The sequence below is a fragment of the Doryrhamphus excisus genome, linkage group LG13 (assembly GCF_037039965.1).
Source record: "Doryrhamphus excisus strain RoL-2023G ecotype Guam linkage group LG13, RoL_Dexc_Guam_v1.1, whole genome shotgun sequence".
Taxonomy (NCBI): domain Eukaryota; kingdom Metazoa; phylum Chordata; class Actinopteri; order Syngnathiformes; family Syngnathidae; genus Doryrhamphus; species Doryrhamphus excisus.
Window position 1 is genome coordinate 11,547,036 of NC_136369.1, and position 23,925 is coordinate 11,570,960.

The window sequence follows — 23,925 nt, forward strand, 5'->3', positions numbered from 1 at the left end:
TGTATTGCTATTGACACCATATACCATTTTTTAATTTTGCATGCTTACATTTTGATAAAATTTGACACGAGTACTGATAAATAGATAGGTAATCTAGTAAACCTTTTTATCTGAATTAAATGGAAATATTCAACATAATTGAGTGGATGAAATGAATGATGGTTTACCAGCAAGTCTTTATTTACTCAGCAAGAGAAAAAAAGCCTGCTGGGTGCAGAGTCTTAATAGTTTTAAGCAGGCTCATTTTCTCTTCATGAGAGCAGCAGGGTTGCATGATGCATCATCAAACCACCATCTTGGGCATCATTTCACGGTAACTCATATTCAATGCCCAGGAGCGTGACACTCCCTCCCACTTGCTAAAGTGGTCTCTCGTGGTTCACAGCGACTTCTCACCACAGCCGAGGCGCTCCCTAGTGGCGGGCAGGAGAAGTGCGTGCGCCGCGGGGGGTTTAAAAGCTGCGCGTGAGGAGGAGCAGCGCAGATGATCAAGGAGCTACAAGGAGAAACGTTCTTCCTCTGCTGAAGTCCAGTGAAAAGAAGCGAAGAAGCAGCAAACAAGAGAGATGGCAGCCCAGACTCAGCAGCCTCACCTGCACCTGGCCGAGCTCACTGCAGCCCAGTTCATCGACATCTGGAAACATTTTGATGCAGACGGTTAGTGACGCCATTCAAAAGTTCATTGCATTTTTTTTTTGAGAAGTATGAATTTTGTTTTTTTGTAGCTGAAATCCTCATTTAAGTACAAATTAGACCATGAAATTACTTGTAAAAGTAACCATTGTAAAAGTCATGCATTATAAATATCAGTTTTTAATGTTTTATACAATTAAAAAAAAAGAATAAATCTATTAAACTATACATTATTTGATAATTTCTAATATTAATATGGTTTAAAATGCCACACTGTGGTTAAATTAAGTATTTAAGACTGAAAGAGAAGTGAGGGGAAACAGAGCTCATAGAATATTTATGAAGAAGAGGAGTGAGTGAAGAAAAAAGAGAGTATGGGGTTGAGGGGACGAACCAAGAAGAGGGTGGGGTGTGTGTCACTGAATAGGATGAAGGATGCAAAGAACCGATGGAAGAGCGACTGAATGTCTATACTGTTTGTATAACTGCTATGTCAGTGGGTCAAAATGCCAAGCTCCGTGCCACCAAGGGTCACTCTTCTGATTTCTATGTTCCAGTATTAATTCCAGGATTACCTTATACTGTTGTTCAAAAAAAAAAACCTCTCCTCTGACCTCTCCTCTAAACCAAGCAAAGCCCAACTGATTATTCATAAGTAGTATTAAATAAAGCTCACCCTATCCTGCTGTGTCTCAAAGCAGATGAGGGTTTCTTCTAGATATTTATCTGTAATGCTGGAATGCAGAATGGATTGAATCACTAACCATTGGACATGCAGCGTTCATTGAGACCTGCTCTGATGCTGAGACTGGCCAACATAATTGAAGATCCACCGAGAAACAAACCTAGAGGTAGTGTAGTGGTTCAGTTGGTGGTTTTAATGGAGACAGGGGGACCTAAATGCAACTTAAATTGAACTAAAAATGGAAGAAAGGGGGCGGCACGGTGGAGGAGTGGTTAGCGCGCATACCTCACAGCTTGGTGACCAGGGTTCAATTCCACCCTCGGCCATCTCTGTGTGGAGTTTGCATGTTCTCCCCGTGCATGCCTGGGTTTTCTCCTCCCACATTCCAAAAACATGCTAGGTTAATTGGCGACTCCAAATTGTCCATAGGTATGAATGTGAGTGTGAATGGTTGTTTGTCTATATGTGCCCTGTGATTGGCTGGCGACCAGACCAGGGTGTACCCCGCCTCTCGTCCAAAGACAGCTGGGATAGGCTCCAGCACCCCCACAACCCTCGTGAGGAAATGCGGTAGAAAATGAATGAATAAATGAATGGAAGAAAGGCAGGCAAATGCACGGTGGAGCTATTGTGAAGCTCAGTCCTGGAACAAGACTCAAGCATCTCATGTGGACCCTTTGATTGGTGACATCACTTTACATGAAGACATTGTTTAAAGCTCCTTCATTTACAGTTTTTCCCAATGTTTAAGACACTAAATTTCATTCACTGCAATCTCACACAGGAACAAAAACAAAACCTTGAACTCTCTTCATGGTTTGTATACAGTTTCCAAACTCTTGGTCTCTTGCAAAAGACTGAATACATTTTTTGCCCATTTGAAGACTTGAGACAAAGACAAAGTGAACACAAAGAGGCCAAATTCAGCCAGTGTTCCAACACAGCTTCCACAATTAAGACCACAGCTGAAAATACTTCTGCCAATGAACTGCACACTTAAAAAAACCTGCTCACAAACACTATTAGCTGTTCAGGATGGATGTCAGAAGAGCAAAAGGTCATGGTGGAGGAAGAGGATTCATGCCACTGTCATTGATATTGTGCTATTCATGGAATCACATGACACCCAACCAGAGCGGATACAAAGTGGGATCAATTATTGGATGATTTAAAGAGGACAACAGGTATGAGTACCTCCATTACACATGTACTTTTACCATTTTTTTAAAGTTGTGGAAGGAAGACTGGCGTTATTTAACCATCACCAAATGGTGGCGCAAAAACGATGCAATACTATTGTGACATCCAATTTCATAGGAATCAACAATTAAGCCTCTCCACCATTGAACCGCATGAAGCAAATCTACAGGGTTCCCTTTGAAAGGAACTCCCTCAGAGTACAAGAGCGATTTGAATATGTACACGTACTGTTTGTCCAAGTGAATTTACATAGGATGTAAACAATACAAGCAGTCAGAAATGTTCTGAGAATACTGTGAATCATCTAAAGCAGGGGTCTCAAACTCAATTTACCTGGGGGCCACTGGAGCTAGGGTCTGGGCAAGGCTATAGTCATGTTTATACTCTTTTTTTTATTTTTTATTTACAACATATTGCGCAACTGCAGGGTCTTGAGACACATGCTAACTCGCAAACTAGAGAGCTAGCGACCTTATTAGTTATTTCCTTTAAACTTAAATAGCCAAAAACTTACCACTTCCACACGGATAGGGAGGATAACTATTAACAGTTATTTAACCTTCAACATGAACATTAATCAAACGTAATAATTTTTTCTGGGTACATGATACCATACAGCATCCATATCAAACTTGCGCGGGCTGCACTAACATTAAACTAGTGTCCTGCGGGCCACATTTGGCGATGATGATAGGCCATATGAATATATCTATGTGGATGAGTCTGGTTTCAACCTGACCAAGAGGAGAAGAGGGAGAAATATCATAGGATAATGGGCTAAGTAAGCAATGCCGGTGTAATTTCCAGTCATGTAGTTCTAGGTGCATGGGTGTGAGTGCCTACTGACACAGGTGCAGCAGGGCATTTGGCATTGAAGACATTGTTTTTGTTGTCTGGAATAATAATTTTCATAGGACTGTTTCTGGAATGCTATTCTTTTTCTGCCACCATATTCTGAAACTTATAGAATAATTATTCTCGACATGGAGGTGGAAGGTTTATAAGCAGCAGCTATACATTCAGGAAAATCCCTTGCAATCTATATGGTCCTGGCATGTGATAAAGTTTCTGGTGATGGACTGGATCGGCAATTGTGGATTTTAGGTTGTGTTGAGCTGCATCTTGGGAATGAAGCCACTTTCACAGAATACCCTCCATGCCTTTCTTTCCATGTCAAAACATGCACTGCTTTGCCAATTCAGGACAGTGTCTTATCAATAGAGGAAAAACTGCAATAGTTTGCACCACAAATGACAAGCATTTTGACTGGTGAAATACTGGATGCTGAAGATCAATGTATGCTCATTTCATCATAAATCAACACGCATGCTTTACACTCACTCCTGCATGACAGATTCATTATAAGGGCAGTTTGTCTATAAATAATCAAGTGATGTGTGCATTCTAGAATGATGAATCAAATGCTGTGGCTTTGGGGAGGGGAGACTGCCAATTTAATGTCCAGCCGGCATATTGGTATGTATCGCTGGGGGAATGGTTTAGTGATGGACCATTGCTGGCATCAGTTCAGTTGAAGAAGAAGGCTGTCCCTGTTTGCAGCTGTGACACACTGATTGGACAGTGGCCGCAAACTGGGACGAAGACAGCAAAGTTACATGTCGAATGGACAATGCAAATTGTCAATCCTTCTCATTTGCACACTGCAACAATAAATGGCATGTCGGTTTCATTTAATGTCAACACGACAATCCCCGATAGGAGATTGGAGGAGTTGTCTTGTTTTTGTAACATTACGCAATAACAGTGCCGTTGAGGAAAAGACAGGAAGCAGAACTGGAGGTAGCAGAGATGAGGATGCTGAGGTTCTCATTGGGAGTGACCGGGATGGATAGGATCAGGAACGAGTACATGAGAGGGATATTACATGTTAGAGGCCTTGGAGATAAAGTCAGATAGGCAAGACTGAGATGGTCCAGAGGAGAGATAGTGAATATATCGGTAAAAAGATGCTGCGTTTAGAGCTGCCAGGTAGGAGGTATAGACGAAGACCAAAGAGGAGGTTTATGGATGTAGTAAAGGAGGACATGAGAGTAGTTGGTGAGAGAGAGACAAATGTGGTTTGTGTTTGGAATTTGCTACACAAAAGAGGCAAAATTGTTGCAAAAAAATTGCAAGAATTTGCATTTTGCAAGGTGTGCTGCGAGAGATTGCCATCGACAGATCATGACATTGTGAATAACTGACAGAAAATGACATTAAAGCCACATTTTTGCCCTGTAAAGTTTGTCGTCTTATACTTTTAATCTGCTGATGAACAGCCTATTCAGTTTAATGGGTGTTTGCAATAAATCGCTGACTGTTTTTTTTTTCTTCTTTCATTTCTTCTTTTTGCATTTTGAAGCTCTACTTTGAATGTCCTTAATATCCAACAGTGCAATTTTTAAAATAATTTTAAATAATGTCTTGCATTTTCTGTATTAGAAACCGCTACTTCTATACCACTGAAAACTACAACCACAATAATAATGTACATATTGTTAAAGTAATACCTTTATAACTCAGGATTAGTATCCTTGTAAAAACAGTTTTTTTTCATAGAACTTAGAGTATTAGACCTCAGAGTGTGCACATGGAACTATATCTCATATTCTTTGTGCAGGAATGTGGGAAAAATAGTCCTTCAATCCAAGCTAAATCCCGAGCAAGGATTAAGGCCCTGGTACAGCCTTCACAATCATACAAATGGGCATGAAAATATTAGCAGTACAGCCTGAAGTTCAACCTACTTTTTATATACTACAGTATATAGGCAGACCATTTTATCACAGCTGATCTACCTAAGTCTTACTCCATTGGATCAAGCTGCACAATGTGCTAATGAGGCCCTCAGGGTCACAACGTAGAAGCAAACATCCATTGAATTTCTTTGTTTTCCCACCTTTTTAATTGTTTTAAATTGTCTTCAAATATTTTGGTTTCCTTATTTACCGTTATGAGAGAGTCAGAATATTACAGCTTTCACCTATGGTGCACCTGCATGCTTTGCTACAAATTGTTTAAATTTGTTGTTGTTCTTGAATGACATCATCACGCGTCGCAGTACTTGAAAGGAGCAAGGAGACTTATGAGTTGTTCATCGTTCAATGTGTGTTCTATGAACAAACAAACAAGCCACACAGGACAGGTCCAAAGCCTGTTTTCATTCAGGTTTGAGTAGCTCTCGCTTGGATTGGGTAAGAGCATTGTCTCAACTCTGAGAAATTAGCACCCCAACTATCCATTCTTTAGAGACTGAGTCACGGATGTGTGGCTGCTTTGTTTGGGCATGAGACACACTGCTGTCAGTGCAACAGACCAAAATATATTTGTGGCAATACAGTAATGCCTCGTTTATCTGGGATAATTGGATTACTTATTTATGAATGTAATATTTTCATAGTCACAACATAGAAAACCTGTTCATGACCATCTAAATATGTTTTTTTTTAACATTAGAGCCCTCCAGACAAGAAACTGACACCCTATAGTTACTTTACACTCAATGCATCCATCCAGCCATTTTGTATACCACTCATGCTCACAAGGGTCGTGGGTATGCTGGAGCCTATCCCAGCTGTCATTAGGTGAGAGGTGGGGTACACCCTGGACTGGTCGGCACATATAGACAAACAACCATTCACACTCACATTCATACCTATGGACAATTTGGAGTCGCCAATTAACCTAGTGTGTATACGGTGTATACGGTACATACAATAACTGCCAGGTGGGTACAGTATCCTTGAACATGTTCAAGGATTTGCTCCTATGAAAGTGACAGTAATTAACTTTTTTTTGTTTTTTATTTATTCCTGTTGGCGACACGGCAGTCGAGTGGTTAGCGCACAGACCTCATAGCTAGGAGGACCAGGGTTCGATTCCACCCTCGGCCATCTCTGTGTGGAGTTTGCATGTTCTCCCTGTGCATGCGTGGGTTTATAGACAAACAACCATTCATACCTGGACAATTTAGAGTCGCCAATTAACCTAGCATGTTTTTGGAATGTGGGAGGAAAATGGAATACCCGGAGAAAACCTACACACATATGGGGAGAACATGCAAACTCCAGGTCTGAACACCAAGTCTGGTGTTTGTGTTTCACTGGACATTCCAGGACATTACGTTTTAGAATACTACAATTTTTATGCTTGGAAATGTATTACTTTCAGCATGATTTTAGGCAATTGAGTTTTTAATATCTTTGTTTGAAAAAGGTTGGTGAAAATAAGTTGCAATAATACTGATATGTGAGACCAAGACAAATTAAATGGCTGTTGAATTTCAGCAGTCAAAGCATGTTTTGGATATGTTTGTGTCTGCTGTGTTCCAGCAGTGATTTGTTCATGTCTGTAAGGACAGATGGTGCCCCAACATATACTGTATAGTGTCCAGATGAGGCACGGAGGTGAAGTGAAGGAGGGCGGGGGGCGGGGATGATGAGAATCATCACAAAGGAATGGAGATTATATAAAACGGATGAAAGGAGGGGTAATTATTTACATTACTGTATATTCCATATGTAGTGATGATTCAACTCGTACTCACCTTCCTTTCTTGCGGAAAAACCCGGAAGAGTAAATGGTTTATGATCCCGGGTCATGTGACTCATTCTCCTAATTATGGCGAAAGAGGGACAGAATGCCCCAATAAGCATCAATCTGACTGCCCACTTTCACTCTCTTAGTCAAGAAAACACTCATTACACACTCCAACTGCTCCCAAGTGCTGTGATTCATTTCTTCCGCTCCAGCAAACCCTGCCCCTGCAAATGCCACTTTGACATGAACACTTGTATTACCCATTATAATACAAGGGGAATATGCAATTTAAGAAGTAAATAAGTCTTGTGCTTGTGCGTGCTGCTATACATGTGTTCTGGTACTAGGAGAGTAGAGTGGTGGGTGGATTGTGGTGTGGGGCTCAAACTCCATGGGGTGCCCGCAAGCCTGCTTTTCATTAATTTATGAATGCTACAAAAATTGCAAAATGTGAGTCGTGCATACCAGCATTTTGTGAATGTTTTGTTTAAAACATCAATGTCAATTTGTTTGGGTTGAAATAATCTATGAATGTAAATGTTACAAAAATGAGTAGCTCTTGGCCATTTTCATTTTGTAAAAGTAGCACTCACAAGAAAAAACATTGAGGACCGCTGGTCTAAGACAACCTGAACAGTCCATTTACGATTGATTCAATGCCCTTAGAATTAAATATGCATATTTTTCAATTCATAATAGCTGTATTCAACCACAAAACAGCATGATTTATTGCATTTTTGAGACGAGTGAAATCTGAACTGTGGCAAAGGATTATTTATATTATGCAGGTTTTTTTTCTTTACTTACAGTAGCTGGAGGTCTTGGCTTGGTCTATTCTTTAGACCAGGAGTTCTGTTATTTTCTGTCATGTTTCTGTAATGTTTTCATGCCCCACTGTGAAATACTTCTGACAAAAACTGAAACCAGGAAAATGCAACATAATGGAGAGCTGTGAAGCATACAATCATATTCAAGAGTCAAACTGCATGTTGAGCACAATAAATGTGTCCTTATTGGCAGGTCTGCAGTAACATTGAAAGTACTCCCTTCTCTGTTGACATCAGTGGGTCTAATTTCAACATTATACGAGTATTTTTAGTGACACACATCCTTGAATAGATGGCTCATTTGGACACTATTTGAGAAAATGTTGTACTTTGTATGAAATACATTCTGTATATCTTCCACTACTAGCAAATACCTATGGATTGAAGACAGAATCATGCAAGGTTTGGATGTTATAAAGTGGAAAATAAACTTCTGTAACCTTTCATCAAATGCTTCAAAGAGAGCTTGAAGCTATCTCAACAATCCATAACCCTTCATTTGTTCCTCTGGTGTTGGTTGCAGGAAATGGTTACATTGAAGGCAAAGAGCTGGAAAACTTCATCAGAGAGCTGGAGACGGCCAGACGAGGAGCAGGCATGGTGAGAGCTGCCTCGGGCTCATGAAGATATTATGACTGTTCATAAATGCTATACTGCAGATTTGGCAAAAATATACTAACTAATAAATCATGCTTTGCGTGTTTAATGCCCATTCTTAGTAAAAAAAAAAAAAAAAAAATATATATATATATATATATATATATGGATATTGAAGCAAATTTTAGATATTGTCTGCAGAAATTGTTTGATTTTCAAGCGTAAAAAAGACTAGCTATAACTATAAATACAAATATAAGCCATTCATAAGATGCATTCAACAATTCTGTTAACATTTCTTATTTTTATATGTATTGTTTAAAACTAAAGCAGAAACAACAATTGTATACATTTAAAATAAAATGATGGCCCATATTTCCCAAATTGTAATAGAATTAATGATGTAATATAACATTCAATGTTATTTACAAATGTTTTATTTTATTTAATCATTGCACCTGAAAACTGCTTGGTTGGCCCCTCCCACAGACTGGTACCAGTGGTTGGGGACCCCTGCCCTAGTGAACACATTTATAGTCTTTTTTTATGTCCTTACAAGGCTTATTTTCTGTTATGTCTACTATATTGCCTAATATGAGCGTAAAGGTCAATATAGGGGTGTTACTTTATGTCTAGAGGGCTCTAATAATGTAAAAACACATTTAGAAGGTCATAAACACATTTTCTATGCATTAACTATGAAAATATTTAATTTATGCAGTAGATCTGGACTCCTACCTTGAGAAAATTCACGAGGGATGAGGGCTAAACGAGGGATTACTATATTCTGAGCCAAAATAGTATAAATTCATACACATGTACAAATGTTCTGTTACGAAAGTTCATGATGGTTTCCTTGCATGGTTATTTTGAAAACAAGCACTATATCATCTTACATGTTGTTGCTTTAATGCAGGATCCCTCGCATGCCGTAATCAAGGAAAAGATGCGGGAGTTCATGGCCAGTTTCGACAAGAATTCTGACGGAAGGATTGAGATGGCAGAGGTGAACACCATGATGAGACTTGATGAGAACACACTCATGGATTAATTGATCTCTGGAGTTAGGATGAAGAGAATAACAACACACTTTTCATCCAGCTTTCATTTTTCTCTTTTTAGTTGGCTCAGCTTCTGCCCACAGAAGAAAACTTCCTGCTTTGTTTCAGAGAGTTTGTGGGATCCAGTGCTGAGTTCATGGCGGTAAGAATCAACAGTCTATATGGGCAAAAGTTTTGGACATACCTCTTTGTCAAGCCTTAGTTCCTGTGACTGTTAATTTTTTTTATCTTACCAAATACCATTTTGGGTAATTCTATGATTCCTGTGTTGTGGGAACAGTTTGAGAAAGGCCCTTTCAAGTTTACAATGTACAAAGCAAAGCCTCCTTAAATGAGTTTGATGTGGAAGAATCCTCTCAACACCTTTGGGATAAACCAGAAAAGAGATGGTTTGCCAGCAGAGATGATGAGTCTGACTATAACTGAAACGGACACTAACCGAAACGGATGCTAACCAAATACATTTTTCACTTAAGAAAATGTTAATGTGTTAACAAAAATGTGTTTTGTGTTAACATTTTGTTTATTATTTTTATAGTTTTACATGCATAAAACAGGCCTGTACGGTGGACGAGTGGTTAGCATGTTTGCCTGTAGCAGTCAGGGGTTTGGGAAGACATGGGTTCAATTCTCCACTTGGGCATCTCTGTGTGGAGTTTGCATGTTCTCCTTAACTTTTCCCAAAACCATGATGTGGCAGTGAGAACAACAACTTCCTGTTCAACTCCACCTTCCTGTTATTTCCTCACCTCAATAAAACAAAATGGCGTCAAAGAAAGTTGCAAGCGTTGGAAAAGAAGACTTTGCTCTCACTGCCATATTAAAAGTAACTTTAAATGATTGTTTATCCCGTTGATTTGTCATCAATGTGTATTTAGAATTTTTTTAACTATAAATATATATATACTATATATATTTTTTAACTATAAAACCGTATCTTAACATTTTTAGAGTCAACCGCTGATGACATCATAAATGAGTGACGTAGCTGCCATTTTTTAGCATCCTAAAGATGCTAAAAGGACGTTTTCTGACAAAAATACATTAAAAAATTTTATGAATAACGCAAACCAGAACATGCAAACCGAGCCAACATTTTTTTACATTAAATGGAAAAACCACTAACCGAGGTATTGTATAATAAATGCACATTGCCACCATTAAACCTTACTTTCCTTGCACTTGTTTTATTTTTCAATAGTTTAGAATTTATTATATTATTTTTTGTTTTTAGAAAAAAACCCTGGGCACGTCGTCTTCAAAGTGTATGGTGCGAGATGTTCATGCTGTTCTTGAGCATTAAAACCTATTCTAAGACAAGCATTCATTATGGATGGACCACTGCCTCCAACAGGGGAAAGGCTGTGTGTGTGTGTGTGTGTGTGTGTCTGTGTATGTGTACAGGGATTTAGACATCCATCTTGGACAAATTCTATATTTAAACAATATCTCATCGCCGACAACCTTTTACTTGAAGATACAATCTAACAGACTCAGTGCAAATGTTGTTGCATTTGCAGTACTATAGCTTGTCTTTATTCCTCTCCTGCAGGCCTGGCGGAGGTACGACACTGACCGCAGTGGATACATAGAATCGAATGAACTGAAGGTAAAAGAATTATATTAGCCTTCCATAAAATGTTCAGTTCATCAGATTGATGTAATGTCATATTACACATAAAGTGATGTTTTTGTCTTGAGTTGTATAAGAGAATTAAAACGTACAATATAATTTCAGTCGTTTGCTCGAACTACTTCATTTTCTGTAACGTTCACTGACCATGCCAACTCCTTTCAGGGTTTCCTGACAGACCTGCTGAAAAAAGCTAACAGAAGCTATGATGACAAGAAGCTCCATGAGTACACACAGACTATTGTGAGTATTGTTTGACAAAGAGAAAATACAATAGCAGATTCATCCATAACCCTCGGCAAGTGGAATTTGGAAGCAGCTTGAAGCTGGGCACGCAACTATGTCTGTGATATAGAGTTATTTTAATGTGAATGATAAAAACCTTGCAAAGTGTGAAATATGCAAACTTGGATTCCATAAGGTGGGAAGGAAAAGGCTGTGTTTTACATGACAGCCCTGAAACGACGTCTCAAAAACAAACACAACACAATACAGTGAGTTTGCAATACGGTTTTCATCAAGAAAAAAAATTCCTTATGTGAAACTAAAGTAGGAAAGTAATAATTAGCAGTGCAGTTCCTAAAAGTAAATTACTGCCCTTAATTTATAACACAGAGGCAGTTATTTTGATTTGTTTACATGCCTGCCGGGTATGTTAAGTTGAGGTGCTGTTTGTTTTTATATTACATTATTATTTAATATGTCCTGGTGCACTAAAGTCCAAATAATTTATTAAATGTATTACTTGATTGTTCAAGCTACTTGACAATGTGCCATTAAAGTCTTTATAATAAGGTGAATACAATAAAAATAAGGGACATCCTTTTTTATATATATATATACATACAACAAATTGCTAACACATCAGCTGTGACATCCATGTATGGTATAACTGCTACTGTCCCCTGATGAAATTCCCTGTCAATTCTCCTGACTTGCAGCTAACAATGTTTGATCTGAATGGCGATGGGAAGCTGGGTCTCTCTGAGATGGCGAGGTTTGTCTCTAATTCATAAACATTCACAAGCCCCTCGTGAAGGTCTGCTTGACAAAATTAACGTTTCCACTTGGTATCACCACAGACTCCTACCAGTACAGGAAAACTTTTTGCTGAAGTTCCAGGTAAGATAATAAAGGAGTGACTGAAGAATAACATCATATGTGATGACGTTAGAGCAGACAAGGAATAGTGCATTTCAGGAATAGATTCCCCCTACAAGAGGATTATATGTCATTAAAGTGCTGAATGGACATATGGCACATTGACACAAATTCATGGTTGCTTTAAGTCTGGCGGTAATCATCTTACATAATATTATTGCATCTGCCGGGGATGGTTGTGGTTTGTCTCTTAGTCAGCGGGATCATGCAATTATTTTTCACATTCACATACAGTATGTGCAATCACCAAAAATCCCCAATCACAGGCCGGAGATGGTGATGTGTTGGCCTTTCTTTAACACTGCAACATTTTCATAGTAAACTGACAGATATGAGGTGCTAGGAACCTCAAGTAGAAGCGCGAAAACATTTTGTTTCATGGAATGCCCCCCCCCCCCCCCCCCTCCAAATTTCTGACACCACACAAAATAATTTACATAAGCACACAGTTGTGATAAGCTAGAGGTTGAGACGCGGCTCATCCGCTCACTCACTCTGTGTGACATTGAGATAGGCCTGTCAATCAAAAGTTATGCTTGGTGTTTCAAAAATAATGTATTTTCCCAACCTTGGAGTAAAAATGAATAAATGTACTCACACAACAATGGCATTTTAAAACACTTTTACAAGCTGCATATCATAGCAAACATTAAGCCAATGAGAAGTAAAAAAACAACAGGGAAGTAAGTGATTGCTGAATATTGTAATGAGGGACGTTTATACAAAGTTGGCAAAACAATGGCTAGAACATAAGAGAAGGGGAAAAAGCACATATCTCCATGCACATTTTCAGCACCCTGATGGGACTTTTCCAAAAATATGTAAATAAGATGCTTCGTCCATTTATACATGAAAAAAATATCAAAATATCTGCTTTGTCTCTTTACATTGTGCCTTTTTATTTTCTTATTTTTGCATTTTTTTGTACAGTATGCCACGGGCCAATTAAAAAACACCCTTGATATCGGGTATCCAGTTTTAAAATTCCATTTCAAATATCCACCCATATGACATATACAGTACATCCTCTAACAATGCAAAAAGTTCAACGTTTGTAGCGTAGTGTCAATGTTAAATCTCTCCTACAGAACTAATGGTGATCCTCCACATGATCTGTACGTCCCCAAATATACACTTTGGCTTGTGAGAGAAGATCAACAATTCCTCTCTGTCAAAGGATTAGCTAGTCTGATCAGGATTAATTCAATGCTAGTCCCAGTTATCATAATCTGCATGGATTAATATCAGCTGTTGGCTCTGCTGGGACTTTTACTGCAAGAAATGTTCAAAATGTTCTGAGGCCTCGGGCTTCTAACAATTTTCTCCCTTTTTGTAATGTACACAGGGCATCAGGCTCACCGTCAAGGAATTTGACTCACTCTTCACACTCTATGATAAGGTGAAAATGCTTCTTTATAGTGTTTGGTGAAGCAGGTTTCAGAGCTGTAACGTACAAATAACCGATCCTGTTTTAATTATGCTGTGGGGTGTTGAGACACCTAAAGAAAATGTGAGGAAGCTATTTTGTAGTAGTAGTAGTATTCTAGTTCAGTCTTTTGCCCTCAACATGACTCTGGTCTCTTAACAAACACTGCATAAATAATGGGAATCCACTTCATGTATCTATTTATTAGGATGGTAATGGCTACATCGACGAGCAGGAGCTGGATACTTTGCTGAAGGATCTCTGTGACAAGAACAAAATGGTAGTACTGACAGTGAGATACGTGCAGGACCCTTGTTTTATCAGTACTAACAAAGTTCATGTTGCCAGGATACGGATGTAACAGGACTGTCAGGCTATAAGAAGAGCATCATGGCGCTGTCAGATGGAGGGAAACTATTTCGCGCCGAGCTGGAGATCGTCCTCTGTCGGGACTCTACGCTGTGAGACTCCGGCCCTTTTCCCTGGCCCCACTACCTCCTTCCTACCTCCTGTGCATGTATGACCTTTAACCCCGCTTACACTGGTAGAGAGAAAACAAAAAGTGCTCCTAAAAGCACTGGCCCTGACATTTCAACTTTTTTTTTAAACATAACATAAAAATCCATAGTGAAATAGTCCTAGCAATCAAATATATTGTGTACTTTCCCATTTTAAAATGCATTTACAGTTTTACATTAATCCACAAGTGTCAAAGGAGGGCTGAGACACTGCAAGTGTTCTTTCCAACCAGTTTCTCCAGCAGGTGATGTAACTGTTGAGCCCCTTCCCTCAAATTGATCATTACAATCACCTGGAAAAAAAACCTGCAGTGTCTCGTCCCTCCATGGCATGAGTTGACACCCCTCTGCATTAATCCAACTATAACTTTTGTTCATGTATTCTATTTATTTTACTTCAATTCATGGCGGTATTGTTTTTTTCATGAGGCTTGTACTGTTCTATTAAATATATTGCAGAGAGAATGAATAAATATAACATAACAGACTCTGTTTTGCTCCAGTTATTCACCCGCATCTCTCCTCAAAACTCAGGTGGATTATTTCACCTTTTAACAATGTGCAAGAAAATAATTTCATCCCATTGGAGTGGAGCGGAGATTACAGTTCCAGTGCGGAAAGATAACCGCAGGAGGAGGAGTGATACAACCCCACCGTCCAATCTCTTGCAAACAGAAGGCGTGATGTGGAGCTGAGTTGGAACTCTTCAATTTTTCATGCAGCAAAAGCTTTTGTGACACTTTTAGATAAAAGTGAGCCAAGTGGGCAAAACCGTGTGAGCGCAGGGGAGAATTGTCTCACTCCTGCTACATGAATACAAACAATGTAACAAAACATTGAAGGAACAGCTTGACAATGTAGGATGCTGTCATTCCCATATGGAATAGAAATTGAAGAAAAATATTTAAAATATGTATATTTTCAGTCACCCTCAGTTTATATTTCATATATTATGCAACATATAAGGCTTATGTAAGTCACTCTTGAAAGTGGCCAGTTTTGCATAAGTACTCAAATCATACAAGTTATATTTTGTACAAATGTACTTATGTGGTGTCTGATGTTTCAAACAAAAGAGATACAAACTTATAAGATTTATGTATTTTTTTCCCCCATATGTCTTCCTTTATGCGTGTGCACCTAAATAACATACAGTATATTGTACAGCGCCGTATACACAGTACAACTATCTTAAACCCACAGTATTAAGTTTTGGATTATAACTCTATTAGTATAATTTGCAATTCAGCAATGACTTAACATACTTTCAGGTGTTAAGAGCCTTCTTTACTGCCAAATAGAAAGAAGCACCCCCCCCCCCCCCACGTACAGTATCTCTACATTATGGAGCAGCCTACCTTCCATCAATTAATCATCACCACTTTCATCTTTAATTAATCTCACTATTTTTGAAGCTTTCCTTGTCACACACTATAGAAGTACTACTGACACACACACACACACCCTTGTTCTTTTAAATGTTCTGGGTTGTACAAATGCACACACAAACACAAATGTGGGGGTTTGTGGAGGGGGATGACACAACGCAGTGTAGCCAAAGCTGTTAACTGCTGACAACAAGGAAGGAGCGTTATATCCGCTCTGATTCCTTCACACACATCAGGAACGCGCAGTGAGAGTGATGAGACGAGGGGGCGAAACAAACAGATGAGATTTCCTCTGGTACTCACACACACACACCCGCGCACACACACTCTCTATGGACAAAACAAAGAACACATATGGTTGTGAACTTACAAGAACACACAACAGATTCTCAGGTTGTTGGATGAGTTTGGTGTGGATAAACGTCATGTTTGGGTGAAGTAGAACAGAGATGCTGAGCTTGCAGGCCTTCTCACGGGTCCAACATCAGAGACCTCTGATTATCTTTTAGAAGGTTTTCATGGAAAAGTGGAAGTAGTTAGGGTGGCAAAAGGACCTACCCTGATTCATTTGAAGACAGATGATGTCATTGCATAAGATGAGTCCAAGTCACATTATGCAAGGTGTGCAGCCCCAACAGGAACTGCAAGCCACAAATAATCACATTGGTGGAGAAACTGAAGAGGGTGTTTGAAGGAAGAATGTTAGCATAAAAGTGGAATGAGTTCAAGCAACAAGCGACATATGTGTCAAACTCAAAAGTCATCATCTTTAGTGCAGCAAAGCACACTGGAAATGCACAATCTGCCCATTCCACAGCTGCAAACTCTTCTGGGTTAACGTTTTTGTGTTGATGTAAAATACTGTTGCTTTTGCCCAAACATTGAGAGAATGCCAAAGAGGTGGTTCATCACTTTATCGAAATGACCTAAGTGGGCTTTAGGTTGTTTACCAACCAAGCTTATATGCTAGCTCTGGTAGGTAGTACGGGAAGAAACGTTTACAAGAATATCAATGACTGCACATTAAAGAGTGAAGAGACCAGATGCATTGAGGGGGATAAAGATGGAGCTGCCTGAGGAGTAAAAGTCACTGTAGAACAATTTTCATCACTGTACTGTAGTGTACTGTATTGTACTGTTTATAGTTCAGATCCCAAATTGTCAACATTTTAAACATTCAAAGCCCATCTGCTTACAATGTTGCTAAATGGAAGTGGCGCCATCTAACCAACTTCCGTGTGCAACAGCTACTGTAGCTATTTAAACTGTATGGAATGTATCCAGTGTGATAACGACCCCTAGCGGTACAATGGTGATATCGCATGCTATAATGCAGTAATGCTATAAACCTTTTTTTTACATTTGCTGTCGACGACCATATGTTTGGTGGAAAATAGTCAACATCCAAATTGTTATGCCATGTTTTTATTAAATATTTCTTATAATAAACGTGGCAATAAATGCATGTTTGCGTGGCACGTTACGTCATCACGTCCTCCGAGCGTCTAAACTGTGGCCGTGACTGTCCTTCATCCGTCCACATCCTGCTAGGCTCGACTCCCTGAACAAGATGGCCCTGCTCAAGTCCAACAAGGTGTTCTTCTGTCTGGGTAACATCACCCCATCTCTAGGGGTTCTATCCGCCCGTAACAGGTAAAAAGCGATATTGTATTGAAATGCTACGTTAGCCGTGTATGTCTCACTAATGCTAGTCTTTGCCGTAAATGCTTGTTTGCGGTACTTAATGATTCTTACTAGCTTAAAAAGCTCGTATATTAGAATAGCAAAGCTAATGCTAGCCAGCAAGCTAAAGCAGACAGGGGTCATAGGGTACAGCAGGCCTTCCCGTTTGAACTGTCAGCTTCTTTGCATCAAGCGTGGCCCATTTAGGCTTCATTTCACGACCAGCATGAATCTCACATCCACCTGTTGTGGCAGTTTTTGCAGTAATTGATATGATGTCAGTATTGTCCAAACTTGCTGATAAAGAAAGTCACGTTGGAATCAACGCCACTTTCAGTTCAGCTGATACGCAGGGTTAGGGGATTAAGCAGCATTGCTACATTACGGTAGCTTTTCGATCAGTGCTGGAAAAGTGATGCAACAAACTAAATTGTTTTGTCCATTATTACGCACTATTTGAGATTAAGCTATCGTAAGGGGTCTTTTGGTTTTCGTGAAGACACTCTGCATGTCATTTGAGCCAAGCGACTTCTCGTAGTTGGCGATTTAGCGTAACCTCATTGGCTACTTTACTTCACTATGGGTTCGTTGATTGGTTGATTTGCAACGGCGTAGTACTGAATTGTAGTAGTCATGCCCTTTTGGCTTCGACCTATATTTGGAGGTCAAATCGCCTCTGCGTATTTAGTGTATAGATTAAATACTATTTGTTAGCACTGAATTGTAAGTTCTAGTTTAAATTGACTTCAATTCTGGGTTCTGTGGGCGTGTCTTCTCTTACTTGAACCTCACCCTTCTAGTTTGATTATGTGATATTTTTTTCTTTAGTTGGGTGCCAACCCTGGTAATATGTTAAGATATAGTATGTATAGAGAGACATGACTGCGGCAGTAAGCTTGGCTCAGCCTTTGGTCTATTGATCCCTGATAGCTTGGCTAATGTTTTCAAAAGTTGTAGTTCATCTGTTCAAAGGTTGAATGTGATGAACTGCAATGGATCTCTTGACGTCAGTGTTTAGGAATTATTTTCCCATCGGGATGTGAGAATGTGTCACCAAAGTACTTGATGCAGTTACAGCTATTTTGAATGTTCACACCCTTTAATGCATAAGTCTTGGTGATTTGGCTGATTATTATAATTATTTGAAAGTGACTGGAGACCGGAGTTGCCCTTTGCAGAGATTTCAGTCCTAATTTTAGCAGCAAAGTTAAGAGGGTTTACAAAGCAGAAGAAACCTGAGACAATATACCAGTGGCAACATGCAATGACGACCAAATGTAATTTATGCACAGTATTTGCATTAAAAAAAGATGTTTCTTTCAACATTAGTTGCAGTTCACAATCATGAAAATGCAGTGGGAAATAATTAGATTTTTGCTATAATTGAATTAGTATTTTAACGAGTAGTTTCTACATCAGCACGGCCTCCTGAGTGCACATGATCAGTTAAGCTCAAGTATTAGGTTCACATGGTGATACCGTCACACTGCTATTATACTGTATTAGCATGACCAGTGTGACATGAGGCCATGAAAGGCTTAAAGGGGAACAACAGAGTAACAATCGTCATGTGTAACATGAACGCATATTTCTTTCGCTTTTCTGTGCATTCTATCACGAGAAAATGAGTTAATATGAGCTAGCTAACAAGGGATGTCATGGGAAATACCTATTTTAACGCTATAGCTCTCGCAAATAAACCACTCAAACACCAACAGTGTTGCATTGCATTGTTAGCTCGCTCTTATTAACTAATTTTCTGGTGTGTTAATGCACAGAAAAGGGAAAGAAATATGTTTTCATGTTTCACATAATGATTGTGAATGATGGGCAAAATTCCCCAAAACTGCAGTTCCCCTTTTAAGAGATGGCAGGTTTTAAGTTCATGTTAGTGATCCTGTGCATGATGGGTGTTTTTCCCTTGCATCTTTGCAGCTCATGGTGGAGTGGAGTGCAGATGGGTCCCCCCGATCCCATCCTGGGGGTGACCGAGGCCTTCAAGAGGGACACCAACCCCAAGAAGATGAACCTGGGAGTCGGAGCCTACAGAGATGACCAGGGCAAACCTTTTGTTCTCAGCTGTGTTCGCAAGGTAATGTTGCACGTAAATGCATGATAGTGCTCCCTCACTAGAAATTTCCGGTACTTTTTTGGTACAAGCTGACATTTATTGTATTAATATATTTAAAAAATGTGACATATTTTAGCTTCTGTAGCTTTAATTTGCATTCTTGTGGGTGTAGACATTGCCCCCTGACTTTGGCTTGATTTTCATTGCTTTTGAACTGAATGCTGTTAAAAGCAACTCCAACCCTCCCATGAGATTGGTGTATAGGTACCAAAACATGGTGCCTTTTTGATTTTATGCAAGTCGGTTCTCTGTAGTACAGATGGAATTCGGTCTGTGCCTGTAAAAGTACAGATTTCTGTACCCATTGCCTCCATAAACGGTGGTGTATTCCATAGATTAAGGCACAGTATGTCTATGTAAAGTATCTCTATTGTTTTCTTCAGGCAGAGGCTTTGATTGCATCAAAACAGCTGGATAAGGAATATCTTCCCATTGGCGGTTTGGGAGATTTTACCAAGGCTTGTGCCCAGCTTGCTCTTGGTGCTGATAATGAGGTCTTGAAGAGTGGCAGGGTAAGTTATTGCACATGTTAATTAAATGCAAACAAAATTTGTATATGGTCATTACATTTTCAAACTGGTCATCTCCCAACAGAACATCACTGTCCAGACAATCTCAGGAACTGGATCTTTGCGCATTGGAGCTAATTTTCTGGTAATGCACCTGTGTGTTTAGCTATGTTACCCCAAACAAACTCTAAAGTACAGGTAGGGCTGGATTTTCATGTCATTCATTTTTTTTCTGGTACAGTCTCGTTTCCATGGAGGTCCCCGTGATGTGTACCTGCCAAAACCTTCCTGGGGCAACCACACACCCATCTTCAGAGATGCTGGCATGCAGCTCAAAGCTTACCGCTACTACGATCCTTCCACATGCGGCTTTGATTTCAGTGGAGCTCTGGAGGACATTTCCGTAAGACACAAGGAATAGTTATTTTTTTAAGAGTTAGTCAACCGTATGATTTCATGGTCTATCCTGGAGCTCATTTGGAGTTACGTATATTTGGAGATTTATTTATTTTAGGGATGTTTGATGGTATATGCTTACGGTGCAAAAATTGTATATTGGTCGTATTGTATACATACATTGTCTCATTTAGAATGCCCATTGTCTGGCATTATTTCCTAGTTTCCCCTTTGGACCATAAATATTTGTAAGCCAGGGTCATAGTAAGATGTTCACTGATGTGCAAGCTTCAATTTGCAATGAAGGTGTTGGTTTATTAGAGGTAAGCAAGGCATCTTTCATTAATTGGTCTCGACTTTTGTTGAGCCAAAATGTTAAATATGGCACTTTTTAGATAACTTGCATTACATATTGCAGTATAGCTTAATGTGCACAAACTACAATGGATACTTTATCCTTCTTTCATTGTATTGTCACAGAAAATCCCAGAGCAAAGCGTGATCCTGCTGCATGCTTGTGCCCACAACCCCACCGGCGTGGACCCCAGGCCTGAGCAGTGGAAGGAAATATCTGACATTGTGAAGGTGCATACTCGCTTGCTCTGTAGTTTGAAATCATGCATTAAATGTCTGCACACGTATCTCACTATCAGCCTTTGTGATGGTTCCAAAGGCGTTGTAGATAAGGACACCGTTCATGTTTATTGACTTGTGTTTGTCCTGGACCCTTTTTTTTTTTTTTTTACCCCCACTTTTCAGAAACGCAACTTGCTGGTGTTCTTTGACATGGCGTACCAGGGCTTCGCTAGTGGAGACATAGATCGTGATGCCTGGGCTGTGCGCTACTTCCTTGAGCAGGGCCACAACATCCTTCTGTCCCAGTCCTTTGCGAAAAACATGGGTCTCTATGGTCAGTCTCAATACACTACTGCAGGTTTTACCAAAACACATTTAAGTTTAGGCTACAAACTAACATAAATTATAATTTCATATCTTAATAGCGTTTTAAAATAAAGGCTAACAGACAGCCACATTGGGACAAGGGGTGACTGATTAAGTCTTTAGCACCACCTAGTGGTCATGTCTTGTCAGTTAACATGGTCCTTATTAAATGTGTGGTTTCATGCTGAAAGCAGCAACAGTGATGGGAGTTCTTCTTCATATTTTGTCTTTTTTTACAGGTGAGCGTGTGGGGGGCTTTACTGTGGTGTGTAAAGACAATGAGGAGGCAAAGAGGGTGGAGTCTCAACTGAAGATCCTCATCAGACCCATTTACTCCAACCCACCAATGAATGGTGCAAGAATTGCCACAACGATCCTTAACACCCCAGACCTGCGATCACTTTGGTAAAGATTGCTAGATTACTGTGTAGTAATAATGGCATATGTCAAAAGTACATTTGTTCCCGTTTGTGTGGCAGGCTGGAGGAGGTCCATGGGATGGCCAATCGCATTATCAAGATGAGAGAACAGCTCGTGGCTGGCCTGAAAAAGCGTGGCTCCTCCCACAACTGGCAGCATGTCATCGACCAGATTGGCATGTTCTGCTTTACAGGCCTGAAGCCTGAACAGGTACACAAGTGCTTCTCAAATAGTGAGGGGGGCGGCGACACGGTGAACTGTCGGGGGGGGGGGGGGACGTGAGAGCAGAGTACTTTCAATGTTAGTGTGGCATGTACACATTTTTCATACTCTACGTACAATTTGACTCTTCAATATGCTTGTATTATTCACAAATCTCAAATTTTTTTTGTATTTTCCTCGTTTCAGTTTTAAGTACTGTTTTTGTCCTTTTATCATTACTTTTTTTTCCCCCTCTCTTGCAGGTTGAGCGCCTGACGAAAGAGTTTTCTGTGTACATGACCAAGGATGGCAGGATCTCCATGGCAGGCGTGTCCTCCGGGAACGTGGGATACTTGGCGGAGGCCATCCATGCTGTCTCAAAGTAGACTGGCTCCTCCTGGGAGAACAACATTCAATTAGCGAGGATGAAGGAGGGTTGATATATCACTCTCTATCCATTTCTCCACATTTCACTTCTAGTGTATGGTTAGACATTGCCTACTGTCCAACTTGTTGCTGTTAAAATGGTTTACTTATTTTGTTTTTCCCCAAAATATTAACAATAATGCGATTCCCCCTGCTAAATTGTTAAATATGTACAGCTGACAGATATCTAGTCTTTTCTTATTGTATGAAACAAACTTGGCTGCTGTTCTTCAGGCTAACATGACAAGTGATCTGATTGGCTGTGTGAGATAGAAGCAAGTGTAAATGTTGTCTTTTAGGGTGGAAGCACTTTATTCAAAGGAAGCACTATTTAAGTTCAAAATTGGCACTGTTCTGCTGTAGTATGAGAAACTTGATTAGTTCATTTTGTGAACTTGATTAGTTCACAAAATGAACTAATCAATCACTCAGTACTCTTATTGTCATTGTTTTGGAATGTACTTGATCTGTATCTTAGTAGTATTCACAATTGAATCAAATGAGGCAAGCCAAAAATATGAATTGAGCTCAATACATAGTGGATATAAGAAGTGAATGATTTACCAACATAATGTTTATTCAGTCCATTCACTTCTTTATGCCGGATTATTTCAGCAACAAGGACTTTGTATTTAATATTGGTTCAGCCACTTGGGGGGGCTTTCAGGTGTCATCTGGGAATGCGGATGGTATTTTTTTAATGTCATCTTTTGCCTCTGTATTCTGCATAATAAAACATTGGTCATGTGCATCACAAAACTACAATAAATCATTCAAGAGTATCTGCTCTAATCATTATGGTAAGTGGAGAGGAAGCTAATCAAATTACTTGCAAAATGAATTGAGTCATTACAATAGTGGACTCCATTGTACTTATCTGTAAGTAATGTATTTATAATTCGAAATGAATCAGTGTTTATGTGATTCTACGCAGAAATTGGTTATCTGCGGGTAAATATGAACAAGTATAGACAAAGGACTACAATACCCACAATGCGACAGTCACGTGAGCCTTTGTCACGTGACATTCAACCTATCAGGCTCTCAAAACAATAGAGACACCATTCATGGCTCTTTCAAGGGAGTCGGATCTCGAGGAGGCGTTCATTTCATAGCGCTGTTCAAAAGACTGGCTCGTTATATTTCTTACTGTATTTTTTTCACAAGCCAACCGAGGTATCATTATCAATTGTTCTGAGTAATTCATTATAATTAATTTTTCATTCTAAATATTACATGGGGTAGTGCCATATCCCCATGCTTTGACACTGCGAGCAATATAACTTTATGGCACAATATAAACTGTGCAGGTTACAGATAACTCATGCAAAACTACAATTTCTTCACACAGTACAATTTGTACATATTCATTCATTTTTTAATGCTTTTTCCTCACAACATAGAAAACAATTTGAATAAAATGTATATTTACAAAATGTTATTGGTCGCTCACCTGAAGGGTCAGACTCATGGGACACACAGGTGCTGACAAGGAAAGCATATAAGCACGAGTTGTTTTTATATGCAACTGGGAGTCGGTTCTCATCGT

At 39.5% G+C, this 23,925-nt stretch overlaps 2 protein-coding genes across 2 annotated transcripts; both read left to right on the plus strand.

The window, feature by feature from the left end:
- The first annotated feature begins 468 nt into the window (after positions 1–468).
- On the plus strand, positions 469–14,767 carry LOC131139806 (calretinin-like). The gene is made up of 11 exons (XM_058089709.2): positions 469–657; positions 8,408–8,484; positions 9,398–9,487; positions 9,604–9,684; positions 11,095–11,151; positions 11,341–11,418; positions 12,117–12,172; positions 12,258–12,297; positions 13,682–13,735; positions 13,971–14,042; positions 14,111–14,767. Exons 1-11 carry the CDS (start codon positions 567–569, stop codon positions 14,225–14,227), a joined length of 813 nt encoding a protein of 270 aa, XP_057945692.1. The 5' UTR covers positions 469–566; the 3' UTR covers positions 14,228–14,767.
- Positions 14,768–17,152: 2,385 nt separating this feature from the next.
- LOC131139380 (aspartate aminotransferase, mitochondrial) lies at positions 17,153–23,158 on the plus strand. Its single transcript, XM_058088962.2, has 10 exons — positions 17,153–17,321; positions 19,287–19,443; positions 19,866–19,994; positions 20,077–20,136; positions 20,233–20,394; positions 20,868–20,972; positions 21,147–21,297; positions 21,569–21,734; positions 21,809–21,959; positions 22,214–23,158. Exons 1-10 carry the CDS (start codon positions 17,239–17,241, stop codon positions 22,334–22,336), a joined length of 1,287 nt encoding a protein of 428 aa, XP_057944945.2. The 5' UTR covers positions 17,153–17,238; the 3' UTR covers positions 22,337–23,158.
- Positions 23,159–23,925: the final 767 nt, after the last annotated feature.

Coding starts and splice junctions, on each gene's coding strand:
- LOC131139380 (XM_058088962.2), top strand. CDS start 17,239: ATGGCCCTGCTCAAGTCCAACAAGGTGTTCTTCTGTCTGGGTAACATC. Junction 17,322..19,286: donor GTTCTATCCGCCCGTAACAG/GTAAAAAGCGAT, acceptor GCATCTTTGCAG/CTCATGGTGGAGTGGAGTGC. Junction 20,973..21,146: donor AAATATCTGACATTGTGAAG/GTGCATACTCGC, acceptor CCCACTTTTCAG/AAACGCAACTTGCTGGTGTT.
- LOC131139806 (XM_058089709.2), top strand. CDS start 567: ATGGCAGCCCAGACTCAGCAGCCTCACCTGCACCTGGCCGAGCTCACT. Junction 658..8,407: donor GAAACATTTTGATGCAGACG/GTTAGTGACGCC, acceptor TGTTGGTTGCAG/GAAATGGTTACATTGAAGGC. Junction 11,419..12,116: donor ATGAGTACACACAGACTATT/GTGAGTATTGTT, acceptor CCTGACTTGCAG/CTAACAATGTTTGATCTGAA.